Source organism: Eumetopias jubatus, unplaced genomic scaffold (genome assembly GCF_037043125.1).
Source record: "Eumetopias jubatus isolate StellerSeaLion01/CBP00866 unplaced genomic scaffold, mEumJub1_p1.0 scaffold_2, whole genome shotgun sequence".
NCBI lineage: Eukaryota > Metazoa > Chordata > Mammalia > Carnivora > Otariidae > Eumetopias > Eumetopias jubatus.
The window spans coordinates 96,595,265-96,620,598 of NW_028274808.1; the positions used below are offsets into that span (position 1 = coordinate 96,595,265).

At 36.0% G+C, this 25,334-nt stretch overlaps 1 protein-coding gene across 1 annotated transcript in view; it reads left to right on the forward strand.

Annotated features, from left to right (window-relative positions):
- Window positions 1–20,215, forward strand: part of MFSD8 (major facilitator superfamily domain containing 8) — a 40,980-nt gene extending 20,765 nt beyond the window's left edge. The window contains exons 6-12 of the mRNA XM_028102363.2: window positions 1,767–1,911; window positions 2,633–2,688; window positions 6,982–7,090; window positions 9,621–9,755; window positions 13,857–13,960; window positions 14,049–14,296; window positions 16,019–20,215. Coding sequence (XP_027958164.2) covers window positions 1,767–1,911; window positions 2,633–2,688; window positions 6,982–7,090; window positions 9,621–9,755; window positions 13,857–13,960; window positions 14,049–14,296; window positions 16,019–16,225 — 1,004 coding nt within the window. The 3' untranslated portion in view covers window positions 16,226–20,215. The remainder of the gene's footprint in view (window positions 1–1,766; window positions 1,912–2,632; window positions 2,689–6,981; window positions 7,091–9,620; window positions 9,756–13,856; window positions 13,961–14,048; window positions 14,297–16,018) is intronic.
- The last annotated feature ends 5,119 nt before the right edge of the window (window positions 20,216–25,334 follow it).

A 25,334-nucleotide genomic window follows, 5' to 3' on the forward strand; every position in this document is an offset into this window, starting at 1 on the left:
AAATATGAGGTTTAAACCAAACTCTGACTCCTGAGTATATGTTCTGTGAAATAATCATTTAGCTTGACATCTCCATAATAGTTTGCTTTTTTCCCCATTTATTAGAAACAAAATTCTTTTGACTGAGGATTTGAGGAAAGTTATAGGAGGTTCTTAACTCTTTTGCTCTCTGCCCATGCCTTTCAGACTTTTCTAAGGTTGAAGAAAATGAAAGAATGTTTAAAAGACTGTTTAAAGACCATTTTTCTTCCAAAACTTCATTTGAACTTTGAGTGTAAAACATTGTTAATGAGATTTAATACTTCCCCAAGGCAAGTAACTTTTTGCTGATTAGATAAATTAGTAATTTTTATGCTTAGAAAAATATTAAAAAACCATATAATTGGCTCATGCTTTGAATACTGCAGTTACGAATATCATCACTTTGAGTCCAACTCAGTTTACTTCATCATTAATATCCCACCCTCACCCCTGTTTCCATTACTTCCTTTTAGATAGCCAAGAAAAAGCTGTAAAAAAGAGAATCTAATTTATCTTTCACCAAAATCTAATGTTTCAGTTTAGTTTTCTGGAGTAAAATATAATAAGCACAAATGTAGAATAATTGGGCCAACTGCATTTTATAAAATATATGAGGACATAGTCTGGGTCTTTTTCATTTACCACTCTTCCTCAGTATCTAGCACAGTACCTGGTATAGACTTAGGTTCTCAGTAAATATTTTGACCACTTAAGAAGTATTTTAAGGATTAAATAATGATAAAACAAAATAAAATAAATGAGGTAAAAGCATGCAATAAATCTCATAGCATTTTAGAACCAAGAAAACTGAGGTTCAGAGACAGTACCAGCTAGTATAAAGGCAGACAGGACATTAGAAAAAAAAAGATTGGCACTAAAATTTATATCACCTTGTTCATTGATTTGCCACATTTTCAACCTTAGAATAAAAGAAATAATCAAAAAGAAAAAGAAAAAAAAGTATTTTAAAGATTAGCTCATTTAAATATTTTATATTATATATAGATGCATAAATATAGGCCTGAAAAAGATTAGATGACCTTTCCTGTAGTAGCCACATTAACAGCACTAGCATTTTTTGAATGCTTACTATGTGCCAGAGACTGTTCTAAGTGTTTTATAGTGTCTTACTTCATCCTTACCTTAAGGTTACATGTAAATTATTGGAAGAGCCAGATATAGAATCTACATCAGGAAAGCAAACCAGTACTCTTCGAATCTGATTTTTGCCATAGATCCAAATTTTAAAAAAACATATAATTTAAATACCATATACACAGTGATAATTTGAAATATTGACTTAAAATGTGACATTCTGTTTCTTAAATTAAATCATGATTTATTTATAGAAGAAACTGGATAATTTAGATTTCCTGTGGAGATATTTTTTAAAAAGGAAGATACTGACAAGTTACTTTAAATATAATACTTTGTGAGTATATATACATCAGTGTTTCTCAAACTTTTCTCATTACTGTCCCCCTAAGGAGCCTTTTTAGACATTTTTTCCTAATACCACAGGTCAGTTGTGTTTCTTTTATGTACTGTACGAATATCTATGCTTTATACAGAAAAAGTAACATTTTGCCCCCTTCCCTTGAACTAACTTTCTTGCCTCTATTGAGATGCATGATGTAAATGGATGATTCCATAATGTTGCTTCCAATCTCATGGTAAATGTCTTTCACATTTTTTTAGCTTGTGCCTCCCACTTAATTCATCTGTATACATTTTATTTCATTAAGTTTTCCAGACTTGTTTTGCTCTCATTGGAGAAAAAGGTGTGACATGGGATACCATTAAACTACAGATAAACATGTACACAGCACCAGTTTTACTTGGCGCGTTCCTGGGAGTTTTAAATATTATTCTGATCCTTATTCTCTTAAGGTAATTAGATAGAAATGATGAAACTACCTTTGTAGATTGTGAAATTAAATAAGCATTATCATTATTGGAAGATAATTATTCCTATAAAGGCCTTATTTGGCTTTTGATGTCTATAGTTGTGTTCATGTTTTTTTGATCAGCTAATGAATATAATACTCATAACTGAAATAATGGATAATCCAATAAATGAGAATAAAGTCTTTGAAGACTCAAGGTTTGATCTTGATTTACTAACTATAGGTTTCTAAGTAGGGGAACAGCATGAAAGCAACATTTTAAGTAGATTAATGATTGGTATCAATCTTAAATACAAAAGTTACTTATATCTCTCATATCTTTTATTTATTAGAAGAAATTTTATAAAACTACAAAAGTTTTATTACTTTATATTTCTTTAGAGTACTTTATCCAAAGGCCCAAAAACATTTACAACAAATGTTTAAAATCACTGGAAAATGTCAAATATTTATTAAGGTAGATCATATGTGCTTTTGAATGAATTGAATATTATTTTTCATTTTATAGGATAATATAAGAATTGTAATTTGTATCTTTTAAATTTTGTTGGTTATATCTCACTGGTAATAATTTCATTACTCAAAAGTCAGTAAAATAAACCATATCAGAATGTGCAAAAATAGAAGGCTAGTAATAAATTTAAGTCATTTATCTATTATACTAAGTTTTTCATGGACACAATACTTATGTTTTTCTATTTAAGAGAACATCGTGTGGATGACTCAGGACGACAGTGTAAAAATGTTAATTTTGAAGAAGGTACTATTTAACCTGTTTGACTAAATTACTAGAACATTATCAAAGTGTTTCTGATGATTCTGTCTGTCTGATATTTACTTGATTTTACTTCTGAGGACAGTACAGTGGGTGACTGGGGAGGATCTTCAAAATTGAAAGTTATCTAAATTGACTATAATTTTTTAAGATTTTATTTATTTGAGAGAGAGAGAGCAGAAGCAGGGGGAGCAGCAGAGGGAGAGGGAGAAGCAGGCTCCCCCTGAGGAGGGAGCCCAATGTGGGGCTTGACCCCAGGACCTTGGGATCATGACCTGAGCTGAAGGCAGACGCTCAACTGGCTGAGCCACCCAGGCGCTCCTAAATTGATTATTTTTTAAAAAGGCATGCCCAGGATCTCCTGGGTGGCCCAGTCGGGTAAGCGTCTGCCTTCGGTTTGGGTCATGATCCCAAGGTCCTGGGATCGAGTCCTGAGTAGGGATCCCTGCTCCAAGGGGAGTCTGCTTCTCCATCTGCCGCTCCTCCCACTCGTTCTCTCAATCTCTTTTTCTCCCTCTCAAATAAGTAAATAAAATCTTAAAAAAAAATTTTTTTAATTTTTAAAAATTAAAAAAAAAAATTAAAAAGGCATGCCCAGATCAGTTATTTGGTGCTCATGATTGGCAAGGCTAAAACCATTGCTAAAAATCACTTCATCTTGTTTGTAAAGAGCCAATATCCTAAAACCCTCCAGTTCTTTGGAATGATTTCAGTAACTTTCCTACCAAATGTGTCTTTCTGTCTCAAGCATTTCTTTACTCCCTTAATCATGGGAATAGGTTTCTCTTGTGTATTTTTATTCTTTTGGTATACTCTACAAACATACATTTTCATCCCTTAGATCTTTCTCTGACTCAGAAGTAGGTACCCAATCTGGTCAATAGGTATATTTTACTAAATAAACCACTATTTAAGTACTAATTATTTCCTCCTTGTGGAGTGTCCCCCTCTGTGCAAAAGATTGCAACTCAGTTCTTGCCTTTAATGAGTTTGTAAAATTGTGAAAAAGACATAGTGTTATTTTACCAAGCACTTTTATAGCCATTTTATTTAATTTTCACAACAAAACTAGTGGAAGGTAAAGTTAAAAGTAGTAGGGTGGAGAGCAGAGTGGTGAGGAGCATTAGTAAGTTTTTGAAAGAAGGAGAAGTGTAACAATAGAGTCCATGTGAGACTAATCCAGATGTGTGAAGGCCTGAACTAGGGCAGCAGCTAAGAATGGAGAAGGGATAGATGTGAGTTTTTGGAGGAAAAAAAAAAATCAAGATTCTTGACAGATTGAATAGGGCATATTAAGGAATAGAGGGAGTTGTTGAAGATGTCTGTCAGGTTTTGAGTCTAGATAAATGAAAGAATGGGAGAGAACAAGAATTTAGGAAGGGACATTGGCTGAACAGAGAAAATGATTTCAGTTTGGATCAAGCTAAATATAGTGCTACACTAGAAAAACTCAAAAAATGCTGGAGGCATTTGTAATTGTGGCAGCCAAGATCAAAGCTAGAGATAGAAATTTCAGAATAAGCCAGTGAAAAACACTACAGCAACAAAGAGAGAGTGAGAGAAAAAAGGAAAGGAAGGGGTAGATGACTTAAGTGTGGGAATATAGGGGCTAAAAATATATCTGAAAGTTTTCAAAATAAAAAAGGAAAGGAAAGAAAGAATGGTGAGGAAGTGCCAGCAGAGGGTATAAGCCACTTTGCTTAAAACGTGAAAAATAGGGCGCTAACTTGAAGGACCTATCAGGTAAAAGGAATGAACAATTTGAAGAGGGTGAGTATAAGGTGCTGAGAAAAGGAAGATACACCAAAGGGAAATCTTTGAGAAGTTAGAAGGGGATAACAGTATGGATCAGTGCTTCACTGACTTTAACATGCTTCGAAAGCACCTGGAAACCTTGTTAAAATGCCAGTTCTGAATCAGTAGTCCTGGGGAGAGGTCTAATTAGGGTTGCCAGATAAAACACAGGATGCCCAGTTGAATTTGAATAATTTTTTAGTGTAAATATGTCCCAGCCAGTTAAATTTAGATTTCAGATAGCAACAAATCATCTTTTATTTTATTTACTATTTATTATTTTTACAAATAATCTTTTAGTATAAATATGCCTCAAATATTTCACGGAACATTCTTATACTTAATTTTTTTTAAAGATTTTATTTTTTATTTATTTGACAGAGACACAGCGAGAGAGGGAGCACAAGAAGGGGGAGTGGGAGAGGGAGAAGCAGGCTTCCTGCTGAGTGGGGAGCCTGACGTGGGGCTCGATCCCAGGACCCCAGGATCATGACCTGAGCTGAAGGCAGACACTTAACGACTGAGCCACCCAGGCGCCCCTCTTATACTTAAATTTCAAATATTGCAGAGAAAATACTTAAAGTTATTGTTTATCACAAATTCAAGCTTAACTGGGTATCCTGTATTTTTATTTACTAAATCTAGCAAACCTAGTGATATTCTGAGAATCTACAATTTTAATAAGCTGTCACAGGAGCTGATGCTGCTGGTCTATGAACCACACTGTCCAATATGGTAGCCACCAGCCACATTTGGCTATTTAAATTTAAATTAAATTACATTTAAGAAATTCCTCAGGCACACTAGCAACATTTCAAGTGTTTAATTATGGGTGCATGTGGCTAGTGGCTAACTGTATTAGACAACACAGGGAAAGGACATTTCCATCATGTCAGAGTTCTGTTGCACAGCACTGCCCTAAAGCACAAATGGGAGTTTAGAAAGACCAGATTTATTTTCTTTCTCAAGAATTCTCGGTACTTCAAAATGATTTCCAAAACAAAAGTCCTTTTTAAATTTCAGTAAATATTTAAATAAAATGTGTCTGCTTTTTCCCTATTATTAAAAATATTATCATTGGATAGATGATAATTTCTAATTACATAGTCTTTGAATCAATATATGAATGTATTCTTTTCTTAAAAATTCTGATAATTTGGATACCCAGTCAAGCCTCACAGTCTAGAATGCAACATTTCTGAGCTTTCCCACTGAAGCCAGTAGTGGGTGGAGGCCACAGGAAACTAACCACGTATGAAGCAAACTCCAGTCTGACTTGGGGCAGTGCTGCTTTTTGATTCGAAGGCATAAAGACTGGCTTCTAGATGGTGATTGAAAATCAGGGAGGTCTATCCAAAATAATACAAGGCCCACAAGGACCAGCATCCAGAATCCTAAGATACAGAGGCGAGCACTATGATGAAAACAGTTACGAGAAACTTACTGTATCCGAGGGAAGTTCCCCCCCCGCCCCGCCACTGCTATGCATACGCTTAAAGACAGCATAAAATGAACACGTTCTTAAATTACTTGCCTGGTTTACTCTGAATAAGTGGGTAAATTATAAAATAGCATGACAAATGTATATAAGTAGATTATATGGCTTCACACTTCTCAGTTATATCAGGAATAGCTAATATTGAGTGTGCGGCTTAACTACATAGTTCAAGATAAGTCAGTACACTCACTTTGCCCAACTAATTTATAAAACCACCATCAAAACTTGGTGGATATTTGCAAAATATATTTCTTTATAATATAAATATATAAATAATAACATAAGGACTTTAAAAAATTGTGATAATAACAAGGATATTTACTAATACTAATTTCACATAGCATTGAAAATCAAAATATATATCCATTGAAGTGAATCACAGAACTAACTGATTTAATAAACTATTTGAGTCTTCATTGAAATCCTCGTAAATTTAAGATTTAGGTGAAATAGGGAAAAAACTTGCAATGGAAATTTATTTTTTTTAAAGATTTTATTCATTTATTCAGAGCAAGAAAGAGAGAGTGCACGAGCAGGGAGAGAGGCAGAGGGAGCGGGATAACAGAATTAAAGTATAGCTCCTGGGAAGAAAATTCACTTTATTTTTAAATGCCATTTAAAAATTATTTCTATTGGGGCGCCTGGGTGGCTCAGTCAGTTAAGCGTCTGCCTTTGGCTCAGATCATGATCCCGGGGTCATGGGTCAAGCCCCACGTCGGGCTCCCTACTCAGCAGGGAGTTGGCTTCTCCCTCTGCAGCTCCTCCTGTTTGTTCTCTCTCTCAAATAAATTAATAAAAATCTTCAAAAAAATAAAAATTAAAAATTATTTCTGTCATATAAATCATTATTTTTAAACTGCTTTGAGCCTAAAAGTGATTTCAAATGTTTACTCTTAGAATTTGCTACATATAATTTCTACATTATTTTAGTGTCATAAGAAAAATTAGATGTTTAAGTAATATAATTTTTCTCTTGTTTATTATAGCAAGTACAGATGAAGTTCAGGTTCCCCAAGGAAATATTGATCAAGTTGCTGTTGTGGCCACCAATATTCTGTTTTTTGTGGTTCTATTTATCTTTGCCCTTTTTGAAACGTAAGTTTTATTGTCTTCATCAAATCATATTATGTAAATAACCTGTATTTCTTAATGTAACATTAATCAGTTATATCGATGTTCTCAAAAACTTTATGTAAGGCATATTTTTTGACATGATATAGAAAGTATATATAAATTATGCTTTTAACCTGAATATAGTTAATTCTCTGTAATCTTACTACTTTATCTTACTTCCTTTTAAAGGAATCTGTTTCACTAGTCTTTCTTTTCTTTTTCTGAGTGTTATATATATATTTAATATAGTTCTAAAACTTTAGTGCCATGATTTAAATTAACTTTAAGCTCTATAACTCTCTTTTTACGTGTATGGGGTTCAGCCTGGCAATGTTAACTCTATTTAAGCTCTGATCCTGAAGAAAACTAGCATATTATGAAATCTCTGCCTTGTATAGGTTGTGGTGACCTTTAGCTATCATACGGCTTTTTTATTTTTAAAATGCCTTTCCATTATATTATAAAAATAGTACATTCTTGGTATAAATATTCTAAAGACTACAACTATATCTCCACATCCTTTTCTTTCCCTGGAAGTAACCACTGCTAATACTTCAGTATTGATTTTTCAAATTTTTTTTTTATACAACTGCAAGTAGTGGGGGGTATGTGTGTATGTGTGTGTGTGTGTGTGTGTGTGTGTGTGTGTGTGTGTGTAGTGTGTATATTAAATCAACATAGAATATGGACATCATTTGAAAATTTGGTTTATTCCTTTGTCAATAATTGTAACATTTTTATGCCAGTACATGTAGATTTGCTTGACTTTTTTATTTTTAAAATTATTGAGGTATGTGAAATTTTCAGTTCGTCTGATTTGGGGCATTTTTAAAAACTGTGGTAAAATATATGTAACATAAAATGTACCATTTTAATTATTTTTAATTGTACAGTTCAGCGGCATTAAGTATATTCACATATGTTGTACAACCATAACCCCTATCCATTTCCAGAATCTTTTCATCATTCTAAACAGAAGTTCTACACCCATTAAACAGTAAGTCCCCGTTCCCCTCACCTAGCCCCTGGTATAGCCTTTATTATACTTTCTCTATGAGTTTGCCCAATCTAGGTACCACAAATAAATGGAATCATACAACAAATTTCCTTTTGTCCTTTTGTGTCTTGCTTATTTTCACTTAGCAAGATGTTTTTAAGGTTCATCCATGTTATAGCATGTATCTGAATTTCATACCTTTATGGCTAAATAATATTTCATTGTGTGTATATACCAGTTTCATTTATCCATTCATCTATCAGTGGACATTTGGGTTACTTTTGGCACTTGTGAATAATGCTATGTTGCTATGATGAACGTTGGTATACAGGTATCTGTTTGAGTCCCTGCTTTCAGTTCTTTTGGTTATATACCCAGAGGTGGATTTGCTGAATGATATGGAATTCTATGTTTAACTTACTGAGAAACTACCAAACCATTTTCCTCATCAGTTCCTCTGATTTTAAAATTAAAAATGGTGATGTTCTTTTTTTTTTTTTTTTTTTTAAGAATGAATATCTTAGGGACGCCTGGGTGGCTCTGTTGTTAAGTGTCTGCCTTCGGCTCCGGTCATGGTCCCAGGGTCCTGGGATCAGGCCCTGCATTGGGCTCCCTGCTCAGCGGGAGGCCTGCTTCTCCCTCTCCCACTCCCTCTGCTTGTGTTCCCTCTCTCGCTGTGTCTTCCTTGGTCAAATAAATAAAATCTTTAAAAAAAAATGAATATTTTAAATGTATTTCAATTCCATTTTGTAACCAGTTAATAGAGGAGATAGCAGGAAAAGAAGCTTGGCAAGGAAGGAGACAGTCATATAAAAGAAGAACAACATTCAGAAGTAGGGAAAGAGGGGCACCTGGGTGGCTCAGTCAGTTAAGCGTCTGCCTTCGGCTCAGGTCATGATCCTGGAGTCTGGGGATCAAGCCCCATGTCAAGGCTCCCTGCTCAGAGAGGAGTCTGCTTCTTCCTCTCCCTCTGCCCCTCCCCCTGCTCCTTCTCTCTCACTCGCTCCTCTCTCTTAAATAAATAAAATCTTAAAAAAAAAAAAGTAGGGAAAGAAATATATTCAGAAAGAGGGATGAAAGAGACTGAGGAAGAAACAAAATCCAACAAGTTTCTCATCACTTAATAGTAACATTATTACTATTATGTTATTACTTATTTCAATGAAATTAAAAAGAAACTAATTTAAACCAGTTTAACCATGACTAGTTAGTTAGAATGGTAAGAATTACAGTTGGTTTGTTTCTTTTCCTGTCCTTCAGACTTTTTGCAATGTGGATATATTATATAATTAAAAATAAATATTAGTAAATAAAAATACGGTCAAACTTAGTAGCTTGTGCGTGTGACAACAAAATGTGCTTAAAATGTGTTAATTTTTTTTATGTAGAGCTGGTGTCCTTGCTAAAAGGGATGCAAATTCTTGAATGTATCAATATCGTTATTAAAGCTTCTATTTCATATTTATAATCACTATGATTTAAATAAAATAAGAATAATTTTTTTGTTTTTCTTAGAATCGTTACTCCATTAACAATGGATATGTATGCCTGGACTAGAGAACAAGCTGTATTATATGGTGGAATAATACTTGCTGCTCTTGGAGTTGAGGCGGTTATTATTTTCATGGGGATTAAATTACTTTCCAAGAAGTAAGTTATGTGTCTTTGGTTTTGTTTCAGTGCATTTTAAAGTAGACTTTTAAAAAAGTCTTTTTTTTAAAGTGAAACATGAAACAGAGCTAACAACATACACAAGTGTGTTAGTAAAATAACTTAAAGTTTTTCTCTAATTATGTATTACTTTTAGTCCTTGAATGTTTGCAAACAGATTTAAAGTTTATTAAGGGAGCATGATATTTCTATACCATACATTACATTCTTCGGTAAAGCAAGATATTTTACAAAGTGAATTAATTTCTTCTTTTTTTTATTTTAAAGATATTTATTTATTTGAGAGAGAGAGAGTGAGCAAGAGAGAGCACAAGCAGAGTGAAGGGCAGAGAGAGAAGCAGACTCCCCACTGAGCAGGGAGCCCCATGCGGAGCCCAATCCCAGGACCCTGGGATCATGACCTGAGCTGAAGGCAGACGCTTAACAGGCTGAGCCACCCAGGTGCCCCATTTTTTTTTTTTTAAAGATTTTCATTTATTTATTTGAGAGAGAGAGAGCACAAGAATTAATTTCTTCTAACATATCTTTTGTATATTATGGGTTTTACTAAGTATTTCTAAAAGTGTATTTTATAAAACTTTATTCTGCTGTATGGTAATATATGTTGTGCAACAGAAAAGAATTAATGGTTAAGTCTGGAAAATTCTGGTTAAAATTACCAAACTTCTTTACTCTAAAACTTCCAAATCTTCAGGACATATATATAATATCACCATAATGACAAAGACATTATGTAGCATTTCTCAAAGTTACTTGTAACTTTAACTTTGACCACAGAACATTGTTTTCTTTTTTTTTAATTTTTTAAAAGATTTTATTTATTTGTGAGAGAGAGAGAGCAGGAGCACAGGGAGGGGGAGAAGCAGACCCCCTGATGAGTAGGGAGCCTGCTACTGGGATGATCCCAGGATCCCAGGATCTCAACCTGAGCCGAAGGCAGACACTTAACCAACTGAGCCACCCAGACTCCCCAAGAACATTGTTTTAAAGAAGCATTTTGTAAAACTACACTGTAATGAACATACTTTGGGGAAAGCGCTTGTATAAAATTAAGTTCATTCATATAGTCTGAGATGGGACTTTAGTTGATGAGTTTAGACAATTCTAACAATTTAATTATTCCTAAAATGCTTTAATAATACTTAAGAACTTTAGGGACACCTGGGCTGGCTCAGTCGGTTAAGCATCTGCCTTCTCCTCAGGTCATGATCCTGGGGTCCTGGGATGGAGACTGCTTCTCCCTCTCCTGCCCCCTGCTCATGCTCTCTCTCTCACTCTCTCTCTCAAATAAATAAATTTTAAAAATCTTTAAAAAAAATAATACTTTAGGGTGCCTGGGGTGGCTCAGATGGTTAAGCGTCTGCCTTCAGCTCAGGTCATGATCCCAGGGTCCTGGGATCAAGTCCCGCATCGGGCTCCCTGCTCCTTGGGAGCCTGCTTCTCCCTCTGCTCTTTCTTTCTCTCTCTCTCCCCCTCTCTCTCTCCCTCTGTCTCTCATGAATAAATAAATAAAATCTTTAAAAAAAAATCTGTTGAAAAAAATAATACTTTAGAAAACTTTATAAAGTTCTAAAACCAATTAACAAATCATGAGTCAGTGTGTAGGGTTAGGTGCAATGGGAGATACTATGAAGAAAGATTCCTATGCTTATGGAGCTAAATACAGGAGCCAAGATATAGATACAAACATAAACATAGATTTATATTAAAAATTAAATAATAATAAATGCATCATAGAGTAGAGCAGTCCTGCTGATAGGCATTCTTACAGATTGTCCAATTCCATACCTTCACAGAGCTTGTATTCTATTGGGTGGGAAAACCAATAAACAAATATATGAAGTAAGGTAGTGTAAGTACTATGAAGAAAAACGGAGAAAGGAAGAGAATAAAGAGTAGCAAGGGCAGGGTTGGGAGAGAGTGGCAGTGTTAGAAAGAAGCAGGAAGGCAAGTTTGGCCAGAGCAGAAGGAAAGAAATGGCAAATGGGAGAACATCTGGTCAGAAAGATGTGAGACCTTATAGGTATTCTGAGGGTGATGTGAAGTGTTTGGGTTTTTTTCTTTTGTTTTAGGAAGTCTTTGGTCTTGTTTGTATATTTCACCTTTTATTATGGAAAATTTCAAACATATACAAGGGAATAGAGAGCATCACATACTGAATTTCTAATATCCATTACCCAACTCCAGCAATTACCAATCCTTGGATAATTGTGATTCATCTATACCTCTACCTACTCCACACTCCTATCCCCTATACCTGGATTATTTTGAGGCCAATAGCAGATATCATTTCATGTCTTCCATAATATTTCAGTATGTATCTCTAAAAGTTAACGTTCTCACATCTAAAAAAATTAACCGTGGGGGTGCCTGGGTGGCTTGGTCGGTTAGGAAACTGACTCTTGATTTCGGCTCAGGTCATGATCTCAGAGTTGTGAAATAGAGCCCTGCCTCAGCTGCAGGCTCAGTAGGGAGCCTGCTTGAGTTTCTCTTCCTCTGCCCCTCCCCCCAGTGCATGCACATGTGCGGTCTCTTTCTCTCTCTCTCCCAAATAAATAAATAAATCTTTAAAAAGTAAATAACAAAAATAAATTTAAAAATTAAGTGATTTATAAATATCCAGGCAGTATTCAGATTTTCTCTACTGTTGCAATATTTTTAAAATTTGTTTTGTTTCACAACTTACTTGATCAGGCTCTTAAGTTTCTTAAGTCTCAATCTATACATTTTCCATCTTTCTCTCTTTTTTTCCCTTCCAAGTTGAAGAAACCAGGATGTATGCTTTAATAGTTTCTCACATTTTGGATCTCGCTGATTGAATCCCTGTGGTGTTTTTTTGTTTTTTTAACATTTTCCTGTGTTTACTATATTTCTCAAAAATTGGTCCTTAGATCTAGAAGCTTGATGAAATTTGAGTTCAATTTTTGGCAAGAATATACTTTATAGGTGGTATTATGTGCTTACATCACAAGAAATACATTTTGTTTATATCTTTTTATACTGTTAGTGACTATTGAGCATTCCTAGATTCAATAATTTATTAATAGATTATTGCACAGTGCTGGTTTTTAATTCTATCATGTCTTTATTTAACTTTTTGGAATATTTTCTTTAAAGAGAACCTTCTCATCACCAATTATTTGGTTATCTTGAGGTACAGTTTATATAAGAAAGACAAGATGACTATTTCCATTTATTAACTGATTTTTTAAATAATGAGTTGGCTTCCTAACATCCCGTGAAAGTAACCAAGAGTATTTTATTTTATTTTATTTTTTAGAGCATTTTTTTTTAAGATTTTATTTATTTGACAGAGACACAGCAAGAGAGGGAACACAAACGGGCAGTGGGAGAGGGAGAAGCAGGCTTCCCGCTGAGCAGGGAGCCCAATGCGGGGCTCGATCCCAGGACCCTGGGATCATGACCTGAGCCGAAGGCAAACGCTTAACGACTGAGCCACCCAGGTGCCCCAAGAGTACTTCATTTTAATATAATATGAATTCATAGATTATAACAATTTTATGTGTTTTAAACCATTGTCATTACTATTATTTTTGGTGTTCACACTGTTGTGTTTTTGGCCAGCATCTTCAAATTCATTCAGAGTACCTTTATCTAGGTACTAGGAGTACCTAGTAGTCACTGCTAGCATCTATACTCTCTGGTATGAAAAAATATCCAGACTCATCTTTTTTTTTTTTTTTTAAGATTTATTTATTTATTTATTTGAGAGAGAGAGAGCAGGAGCAGGGAAGGGGCAGAGGGAGAAGCAGATTCCCTGTAGAGCTGGGAGCCCATCTTGGGGCTTGATTCCAGAACCCTGAGATCCTGGACCTGATCTGAAGGCAGACGCTTAACTGACTGAGCCACCCAGGCACCCCTCCAGGCTCATCTTATACATTTTCTGTTCTAGATCTGAAATCAGTTGGTTCTTTTTGTGGAAAATTATGTCTAACATTCATATTAGTTGGTATATGACTAAAAGGATCAAGATATTATATCATAATTTTTAAAATATAGAAGTAATGAAACTGTAATACTGTTTTATTTTTAAATTACAGAGTTTCTGTTCTTTAACAGGATTGGCGAGCGTGCTATTCTACTGGGAGGATTCATCGTTGTATGGGTTGGCTTCTTTATCTTGTTACCTTGGGGAAATCAGTTTCCCAAAATACAGTGGGAAGGTATAGCCATACACAATTCTATAACGTTAGCCCCTGTTATTCATCTAAAATGAGCAAGTAATGCACTGTACTAATTTTGTTTCAACAGATTTACATAATAATTCAATTCCTAATACCACATTTGGGGAAATTATTATTACTCTTTGGAAATCTCCAAGAGAAGATCACAGTGAAGGACCAACTGGTTGCCCAATTGAACAAGCCTGGTGCTTCCACACCCCCGTGATCTGTCTGGCCCAGTTCCTCACATCAGCTGTGCTAATTGGAATAGGCTATCCGTCCTGTAATGTTATGTCCTATACATTATATTCAAAAATTCTAGGACCAAAACCTCAGGTGAGTTAATTACCCTGATATTGCTATTGCAATTATATGAAATATAGTTGTAAGCACTCACATTTTTTGCTACCATTCTCTGTTTTTATACAAGCTGACTTGGTAGATTTTTATCATATTCAGCCCTTTTTTTATGATTTTATTTATTTTATTTTAGAGAGAGAGAGAGAGCACCAGAGTGAGGGGAGGGGTGGAGGGGGAGGGAGAGAATCTCAGGCTGACTCTGTGCTGAGCATGGAGCCTGGCACAGAGTTCAATCTCACAACCCACAGGGCGCCTGGGTGGCTCAGTCGTTAAGCGTCTGCCTTCGGCTCTGGTTATGATCCCAGGGTCCTGGGATCAAGTCCCACATCGGGCTCCCTGCTCAGCGGGAAGCCTACTTCTCCCTCTCCCACTCCCCCTCCTTGTGTTGCTGCTCTCGCTGTCTCTCTCTGTCAAATAAATAAATAAAATCTTTAAAAAAAAAAAACAACAACCCAGAGATCATGATCTGAGCCAAAACCAAGAGTTGGACACTTAACTGACTGAGCCACCCAGGTGTCCCCCAAATTTTATTTCTGACTCGTCTTTTTAGTAGAAATTGTTTAAATGGTCACAAAGTGAAAACATTAATTTCTTCCTTAAAAATTACACTGATAGTTTTATATTTTCAGGGCAGAAATTAGTGTTTCTACTGAAATAAGGCAAAGAGAAAAGAAAATTTTTAATACTATGTTTTTAAACTATAATAATAGGTAAAACATTTCTGAGTTTTTTAACGTATAAAATTGTATTTTCAAATTTTCAAAATCAAGAATAAAAGCAAATTACAAAAGCAACGTATGATAGTTGTAACAAAATTCAAATGGTTTGAAGTATGTATAGCAGAAAATGAAGGCTCCCTTTAGCCTCAACACACTAAAGTTACTCCTGTTCACTTCATTTGCATTTTTCAATACCTACTCAAGTATATGCACACTCATGCCTTTTTAGAAAAAGATCTCATGTACATAAATTTTTTTCCGTCTTGAATTTTTTTACAATAGCCATAGCCTTCTTTCCATGTCAGTGCATATAGATGTTCTCATTATAAGATCTTACTCCATGTAAGACCTTATTCTTTTAAGCAACTGATTAGCATTCCATTCATTAAATATACCATAATTTATTTACTTAATCTACCATAGGTTGTTTTCAATTTGAGGATATTGAAAGTATTGCTGCACTGTACATTCTTGGGTAGATTATTGGAAGAGTGACATTGTGGTATAGTGGAAAGTGGTACAGTGGAGTCAGCCAACCATGCCTTCAAATAGTTTGGACAAGTTACTTGAATTTTCTGAGCTTCAGCTTCCACATTTGTTAAATGGGGATAATGCCAATTGTAGAAATTTGTGAATGTTGGAAACAATATATGTAGAGTACCTAGCACAGTGTAAGTACAAAATAAATGTTAGCTGTAAAAGGTAACTAATAAATTATATTGTTTCCAGGGCTTCAACAGATACTGTTTGTCCCTTTATAGTACTATATTTTTCTTAAAGTGACAAATCAAATAAGTTTACTGTTCATTATTTGCTGTATTTATATAGAAGCATTTTATATTTAATTTAAAAAATAAAAGATGGAGAAAGTGATTCTTATGAGTTTATCATAGTTTGGTAATAGTAGTATCATCCTTATTTTTTAAAATAACTAAACCTGAATATCAGTCTGCTTCTCCTCCTCCCCTCCCTGCCATAGGGTGTGTACATGGGCTGGTTAACAGCTTCTGGAAGTGCAGCACGGATTCTTGGACCCGTGTTCATCAGCCAACTGTACACTTCGTTGGGCCCGCGATGGGCATTCAGCCTTGTGTGTGGAATAGTGGTACTTACCATCCTGCTCCTGGTTGTGGTTTACAAAAGACTTATTGCTTTTTCTGTAAGGCATGGAAGGATTCAAGAGTAACATAACTAACCCTGTGATGGAAAGTACTTGTTGTGTGGGACTTCCTCTTCCAAGGCTCTCCTAGGTCGTTGCCATGAGTCAGTTTCCAAAAGTCAGGCTGCTAATATTGTATATTTTGAATAACAAGAACATATATTGAATAATACAGGGAATTGAATGTGTAATTGTGAATAGTTAATATAAAAACATTCTGGTTCATAATTTCCTTATTTCAAAAAATATTCTATTATAACATCTCTTTTGGGGTTGCATGAACCCATGAGTGAATGGACAATGGTTTATAAATATGAAGTTGTACTCTTAGACTGCAGAGGTGTCATTAAAATAATGAGAAAATATGCAATGAAACCATAAGGAAAGTTCTGTATGAATTACCTGTGACAAAAAAAATGAAATTATAGAAATTACCTAAATATAGAAGTACCTCTCTCTTTGAAGATACCTACTTTTTATTTATTAAAAAATACAGTTTCTATTATCAAATTTCCTATGAAATAAAAATCATGACTCTTAAATTTTCTATCTACATGGCCTGCCATTCTACCTGACATTCTATAAGTCATTATTTTTAATACTACACCTTTTGTCCTATTTTAGTTCAGGATCTCACTAAGTAACCCCTCAGTTAATAGGTAAGACAAATAATGCTAATATTTGAGCAATAAAGAAGATTAAGAGATCAAGATGAATTACACTACCTTTAATAGGACTAATTACGGTTTTCTTTCAAGTACTAATAATAACTCACTTTAGAAATGTAAGCCAAGTGTGTTACTATATACATATACTGAATAGCGAACTGTTTATTAAGATTATTGGCATTTTTCAATTCTCTTAAATTCTGGAGAAAAACTATCATCACTTTAATTATTTACTTTTCCCATCTCTCGGTAGTGACAGGGAAGACACAACAGTTTTCAAACTGTGTAGCTATTCAGAACTGCAGAATTTTAAATTTGCATGGGCCATGACAGCCCCAACCTTGTTAGGCTAATAAATAAATATTTGAGGTAAAATTGCTTTACTCTTAACAGTTTACCGAGTTTACTTGAAGTTGGCTAAATCACACTCTCTATGTATACATTTCTACCTCTACATATGTTGAATGCTGATAAGAACTAGTATAGAATTATGTATGTGGATAATCAATATTACCAAAAAAAATCCAAAAATAGTTCTAAATATTTTTCCAGATGTTTCCTATGCTAAGTTTTATTTTCAAATCTCAAAGTAAGGGGCACCTGGGTGGCTCAGTCATTAAGCGTCTGCCTTCAGCTCAGGTCATGATCCCAGGGTGCTGGGATCGAGCCCCACACCGGGCTCCCTGCTCGGCAGGAAGCCTGCTTTTCCCTCTCCCACTCCCCCTGCCTGTGTTCCCTCTCTCGCTGTGTCTCTCTCTCTCTGTCAAATAAATAAATAAAATAAAAAATCTTAAAAAAAAAATCTCAAAGTAAATAAGTAAACTCTATAATCTGCACTTTATACTGTTTGCTGTATTCTTGTTTTTTGTTTGTTTGGTTTTTTTGGCTTGAACAACAAAAATTTATTTCTCACAGTTCTGGAGGCTAGAAGTCTAAGATCAAGGTTGTCAGCAGGGTTGGTTTCTTCTGAGGTCTCTCTCCTTGGCCTGTAGAGGGATATCTTCTCCCTGTACCTTTTGTTTGTTTTTCCAGCTTTATTGGGATATAATTGACATATAACATTGTGTAAGTTTAAGGTGTACAATGCATTGACTTGATGAACTTATACATAGCAAAATGATTACCACCATAGCATTAGCTAAACCTCTGTCCTATCACATAATTATCATTTCTTTTTTGTGGTGAGAACATTTAAGATCTACTCTCTTAGCAACTTTTAAGTATATAATACAGTATTATTAATTGTGATCACCATGCTGTACAGTAAATCCACAGAACTTATTTATCTTAAAATACGAAGTTCTCTGACAGACATCTCTCCGTTTCATCCACACCCCAGCCCCTGTCAGCCACCATCCCATTCTCACATATAAGTGATATCATATAGTATTTGTCCCTCTCTGTCTGACTTATTTAACTTAGCATTAATGACCTCAAGGTCCATCTATGTTGCCACAAATGGAAGGATCTCCCTTCTCATGGCTAAATAATATTCCACTACATACACACACCTTCCTTATCCATTCCTCCATTGATGGACATCTAGGTTGTTTCCCTATTTTGTCTTTTGGGAATAATGCTGCAATGAACATGGGAGTGCAGATATCTCTGAAATCCTGCCTTCATCTCCTTTGGATATATACCCAGAAGAGGGATTGCCACATCATATGGTAGTACCTGATTTTTTGAGGAACCTCCATTCTGTGTTCCACAGTGGCTGCACCAATTTACATTTCTACCAACAGTGCACAAGGGTTCCCTTTTCTCCACATCCTCACCCATACTTGTTATTTCTTGTTTTCTTCATACTAGCCATTGTCACTGGTGTTAGGTGATACCTCATTGTGGTTTTCATTTGCATTTCCCTGAGGATTAGTGATGTGGAACAGCCTTTCATGTACCTGCTGGCCATAAATATGTCCTTTGGAAAAATGTCCTTTCAGATCCTCTGCCCATTTTTTTTAATTTTTTTTTTTTTTAAGTAAGCTCTACACTCAGTGTAGGACTTGAACTCACAATCCTGAGATCAAGAATCGCATGCTCCATGGACTGAGCCAGCCAGGCACTCCACCTCTGCCCATTTTTAAATCAGACTATTTGGCTTTTTTGTTTTTGAAATTTGCATACTCTCATATCCAACTTCTTTAGCACTACTAGAAAGCTTAATCTGACAGAAATCATCCTGATTAAATTTTAGAGATTGTTTTTACTCATCTCCACCTCTCATTGCCAGACTCTGCTTCAGTTAGACTTATCAGAGCTATAGCCAGGTTTCTGGCTGTTTGGTCAAGTCCGGGGCTGTCTCTTCCCTGATATTCTGCAGCTCTTTCCTCAGTGTTACATTTTTTAGGTAACTCTAATCCTAAAGAGTAAACTCCACCCTTGGTTTAGATAGTGTGTGTGATAGAAATAACAATAATGGTGATGATGAAAATAATAGCAAACATTTATAGAATTCTTTCCATATTGCAGGTAATGTGTAACATACAGTTTAATTTTCACAGCTGTCTTATAAAGCAAAGGTACTGTTATTCCCATTTTACAAAAAAAGGAACAGAGGTACAGACAAGACACTTGTCTGAGTAACAGTCTGTCTTTAGACTCCACACTCTAAACAACTAAATCTGTTATAGTGGGGGAAATAGCCCAGAAAGTTGCAAGACCAGTTAATTGCACATTTTAGAGGTAAATTAAGTTATGTATACCAGTGACTCCTATTAGCAGAAATATTTGAAAAAATGTAATTTGAAGCCCACTCACTGGAGCTATTACCTTAACAAAGTAAACTGTTTCCATGCAAGAATATGACATAGAAAATTTCCCAACTTCCCAAGGTTTATAATGTCAGGTAAAATTCAGATAAACTATAACCTTGCAAAAATGACTTCTTATTAAGAGTGCTTTCTTTTCTGGGGGATTATACCACACACATCTTGGCACAAAAGAAGATAAGGAAATGACATGGCGTTAAGGACAGGGCAGGGAGATAAAGTTGGAGGAGAAAATTCCTAGTTAAGGTCTTGAGTGGGACAAGTGGACTATAAATTGAAAAAGATGATAGGAGACCTTAAGATATAAAAAACTGAAAATAGTTTGTATTTCAGAAAAGAAAAGTTTCTGAAAACCTAAAGTGATTTTTTATATTTGAAGGGATTTATAACTTCACAAAGCATCTCCATGTTACCTTGCTAAGCTTGCCTACATTTAAACTCCTCCAGTTATCTTGCATAAAGTGAAATAGATCTGTATGTAATCTTTGGTGGGGGCGGGGGGAGTATAAACTATCTGCATCTGCTCAAGAATAGAGTAACTTATTGTTGAGAGGATATTTTCGGGACTGTTTTTGACTACTGCAAATTTATTTGTAATTTATTTTACATTGTGAATGTACATTTTCTAATAAAATTATGTATATGTATCTTAAGCCTTAAAATTATTTACTCATACTTTCAATACATGTTCAAGGGGTACCTACTATGTACCAATCACCATGTCATTATTGGGAATAAAGCAGTGAACAAAATACAGAGCCCCTACCCTCATGGGACTTACATTAATTAGTGAAGTGATTATACAAATGATTATGCCTGAGGGAAGGGTGACGCGAGAGAAGTATAGGGAGCTATGAGGGTGACTAACGGGGGATCCCACCTGAACAGGAAAGTTAGGGACTTCCCTAAGAAATTAACTAAGGCTTGGTGGAGAGAATGGTTTGGGCTGGTGAAGAGTGGGACAAGTGCATATCAGGCCAAAGGCATGGCAGGTACAAAGCCCTGGAGATGGTAAGATATTGGGGCTTTCACCGGACTACAAATAGGTCTGAGGTGGCTGGAGTACAGTGACAGAAAAAGTCATTAGTTGAGGCCATAGAGGGACAATGCAAGGCCTTGTAGACCTCAGGCAGCAGGTCTCCTCCAGTGGTAAGAAGTATTCTAACTAGGCGTGGTTAGAATTAGGAGCCCAAAGAATATCAACAGGACTCTCTTTTTCTTTTAGTTCTACATGCTTGACTGTATTTTCAGGTACTCTCCATTCTGTGGCGAGATGGGCACTGGCAGCCCCAAGCTTGCAACATTTTTTGTAACTCACAATTCCAGAGAAAAATGGCTCAGGCAGAAGTATCAGAAACGGCTCCAAGTAGCCAACTTTAACTTTGCATACCCATTTGTGAACTGACCAGATGGGCAGGGAAGGGAATCCTCTACTAACCCAGGCGTGGATCATGCTTCCATTCTGGGAATGCATTCGTCTGTATGTGGAAGAGACAGGAGGGGAAGAACCCTGTCAGGCTCATCTTAATTACACAGACTACACAGATTTAAAGCTGAATGGAGAAGAGGAGTTTCCACCAAAGAAAAGTCTGTTGAGCTGACAAATATATATGTTTATCTACTATGCCTACAGCTCCCAACTGTTCTCACATCATTACAGTCATAGAAACTGTTGTATGCACCATTGTGGAATGTAGATGAAGTTGCTTGTACCCAGCTTCTTCAGACAACGTAGGCCCTACCAATCAACTCAGAGCTCTGAAGGGATCAATTTTCCATTTACAGACATACCCATTTGTGATATACCAATGTTAGGAAGCATAGTACTATACCATATTAGGTATTTTGGACTTTTAAGAGAAATGGGAAGGCACTTAGGGTAACATGATCTCTAAAAAGAAACTTGTGCTCCTTGTAGAAATGGCTGATTCAGGTGTGGGGCAAATTGAACCTAAGACATCTTGCACCAGAAAGCAAGAGAGTTATCAAAGACTACAAAAGACTTGCCAAAAGGACACGGGAGTCAAATAGAGACTACTACTGGCCCCAAATGGGGCAATTAAAACATTGAAAAGAATATCTATAGCTGATTTAAACATAAGAAATATGTGAAAATCTATGAATTCAAAATGATATTAAAAATAAGAAAGGGGTTATATGAAAACAATGAATCGTGGATCACCACATCAAAAACTAATGATGTATGGTGACTGACATACATAATAAAATAAAGTTAAAAAAAAAATAAGAAAGGGGCTCCTGGGTGGCTCAGTTGACTGAGCGACCAACTCTTGGTTTTCGGCTCAGGTCATGATCTCAGGGTTGCGGGATCGAGCCCTGCATTGGGCTCTGCGCTCAGCAGAGAATCTGCCTGAGTTCTCTCCCTCTCCCTCTGCCCTTCCCTCCACTTGCACATGCTCTCTCTCTTTCAAAGAAAATATTTTTCAAAAAAAATAAGAAACCCATTGGTCACCTTTGGAGGTTGCTAGGCCTTTAGCTCTTAATTCTGAAAACCAAAAAATAGACTTAAGCATCTCTTCTGCCTTTTGCATATCTGAACTTCAGGGTAATCAAATATTGATGAGGAAAAGTTCTTTTCTTTTTTTTTAATATTTTTTATTTTTTGACAGAGAGACAGCAAGAGAGGGAACACAAGCAGAGGGGAGTTGGAAAGGGAGAAGCAGGCTTCCTGGGGAGCAGGGAGCCCGATGTGGGGCTCAGTCCCACGACCCTGGGATCATGACTTGAGCTGAAATCAGATGCTTAATGACAGAGCCACCCAGGCGCCCCTAGGAAAAGTTATTTTCTGTAGATGAACCCAAGTTAGGGGTGCCTGGGTAGCTCAGTTGTTTGAGCATCCAACTCTTGATTTTGGCTCAGGTCATGATCTCAGGGTCATGGGATCAAGCCCCGTGACAGGCTCAGCAGGGAGTCTGCCTGAGGTTTCTCTCCCTCTCCTTTGCCCCTCTCCCCACTCACACACTCCCTCTCTCTCTCTAAAATAAATACATCCTAAAAAAAAAAAAAAAAAGAATCCAAGTTAACAAATACAAAGTGAATAATAGAAAAATCTCCATTTAGCAACCTCTAGTGAAATAATAGATATGGGCAACAATCATCAATGAAGGCTAAAACTAAGTGAAAGAGTTAATGAGGAACTTTCTAAAGGATGAATGAGGCTGACAACACCTGAAGCCACTGATTATTTTTAACATCATTGAAAGTGGGTAAGCATTATGTGTCTCATGATTTGATGTAGCAGGAAGTACACAGCACCACTTACAAAAGTGTTCCTGCCCCCGCCAAAATTAAACCAGAATCTAACCAAGCCTATAGGTATAAGCTACCAGTTTACAGGAAATACAGAGAATAAGTAAATTAAATGCTACCTCTAGGTAGTAATCACCTAAACCCAGAAGGCAATATATTCTATAGATCCAGTTTCTTTTAAAAAAAAAAAAAGCATGAAAAAAATAAAAATAAAGAGATCAAAAGTCAGAGATGGAAAGAAACTTAAGAGATCTTTTCCGGATCCTGTTTCAAATAAAACAAATGTAAATGGATACATTTGAGGCAATTGAAGAAATTTGAAACTAGACACAATATTAGACAATATTAAGGAATTATTGCTAATTCTGAGGTGTGTGATACTATTATGGTTATGCCTGTAAAAGGTTCTTATCCGTTACAAGATAGATACTGAAAAATTTGATAGAAATTACATGGTGTCTGGGATTTGTTTCAAAATACTTTAAAGGGGAAACAGCATCAGAATAGACGAAACAAGATTGGCAAAATATTTGTTGAAATTGGGTGGGAGATACATGGAGGTTCCTTATACACTTACATATGTACTTTTGCATTTTTAAATTTCCACAATTAGTTTAAACTTAAGAACAAGATTAGCTTTGTATTTTAGAATGATCTGGCTGCAGTGTGAAGTGTGCACTGGAATGGGACGTAGAGGACATTTTTCATGTTTGTGGCCACTCTTCATTTCCTGACAGCTCTTCTACATTTGGAGAATTTTTCACACTGAGCCTCTCTTCTTAGAAGCCAAAACTCTCATCTACCCTTGCAGCTAAGGCATGAGACTGTGTTTCTGGCTCATGTGAGATGTCATAAGGAATTGAGCAAAAAGAGGAAGTGGGCAACATGAGAAAAATTGACTTTGGTCAAGGAGCAAGGTCTGTGGTTAAATTTTGGAAAAAAAAGCACTGGCAGAGCTTCTGGAACCTAGTTCCCTAGCTTCATCAGCAGGGCTGTGGGATCTGTGTTGAGCAGGGGTGGCAGGGTGTCTTTTCTGGGGCAGCTCCTACATTCAGTGATTCAGGCGTTGGTCCTAACTGCAAAGCTTGAATCTCTGTCCCTCCTAGAGAGTCTATGTACTAACACCCTTTAATAAATATATTCTCTGCTTAACCTAACTGGGTTAGATTCTAATGTTTGCAACTAAAAACCCTGACTGATACAGGAGGCAAGAGTAGATGTTTGGAGACAAGCAAGTTACTGCAGTAATTCAGATGAGTAATGCTGGACTTGGAACTAGGGAATTGGCAAAGGAACTAGGAGTTGAAACTAGGAGTTGCACAGCATGCAAAATACATTTCAGAAGTAGAGTTGACAGGATTCGTTGATTAGGTAAGGTAAAAGAAGGTGTTAAGAATGACTTTCAGGGGGTGCCTGGGTGGCTCAGTCAGTTAAGCCTTCTGCTCAGGTCATGATCCCAGGGTCCCGGGATCGAGTATGCATCTGCTCCTCCCACTCGTTATCTCAATCTCTCTCTCTCAAATAATAAATAAGTAAAATCTTTAAAAAAAATTAAGAATGAGGGCGCCTGAGTGGCTCAGTCGGTTAAGTGTCTGCCTTTGGCTTGGTCATGATCCCAGGGTCTTGGGCTCCCTGCTCGGGGGGGTGGGGAGGTGGTTCTCCCTCTGCGTCTGGCCCTTCCCGCCCCCCCCCCGACTTGTGCACGCTCGTGAGCTCTCTCTCTCAAATAAATAAAATCTTTAAAAAAAAAAATTAAGAATGACTTCCAGGATTCTGACATGAACAGCTGGAAATACAAGTGCCATTTACTGGAATAAATACTGAGGAGGAACAAGAAAATAGTACAGTTGAATTAAATGATATTCTTGTAGACAACAAAGGCACACCAGATAGATCGACCCATAAAACACAGAAAAACTAAATATAAAATGAGCAGAAAGAAGTTATGAAATAATGGAAACTTGAAAAAAATGACATAAATCATAATTAGAAATGAGACAATTCCTCAGTGAAATTGAGAAATAAGAGAATAAGAAGATATGAAAATATTGCTGGCAAAGCTCAGGAAAGAATAAGAAATTTAAAAAATAATCTCAACATGAAGACCAAATTAGAAGGAACACAAGAGTAAATAAGACACCACAGATAACTCCATAAGGGAAATAAAAGACAAAGGACAATTAAAATAACAAATAGAGATTAAAATGATTCAGGACACAGAGATGGATGTAGAAACTAAGCACAGATAACTTAACATATATAGTCAAAGTCTTTGAAGACAACCAAAGCAATGAAACAGAACAAATTCTACAATTATACAAGAAAAATTTGCTAAAATAAAACTCAAACATACATATGAAAAGGACATACCAAATACCTGAAAAATTGACTCAGAGTGGTCTACTGTTACATATTCCATTAAAAATA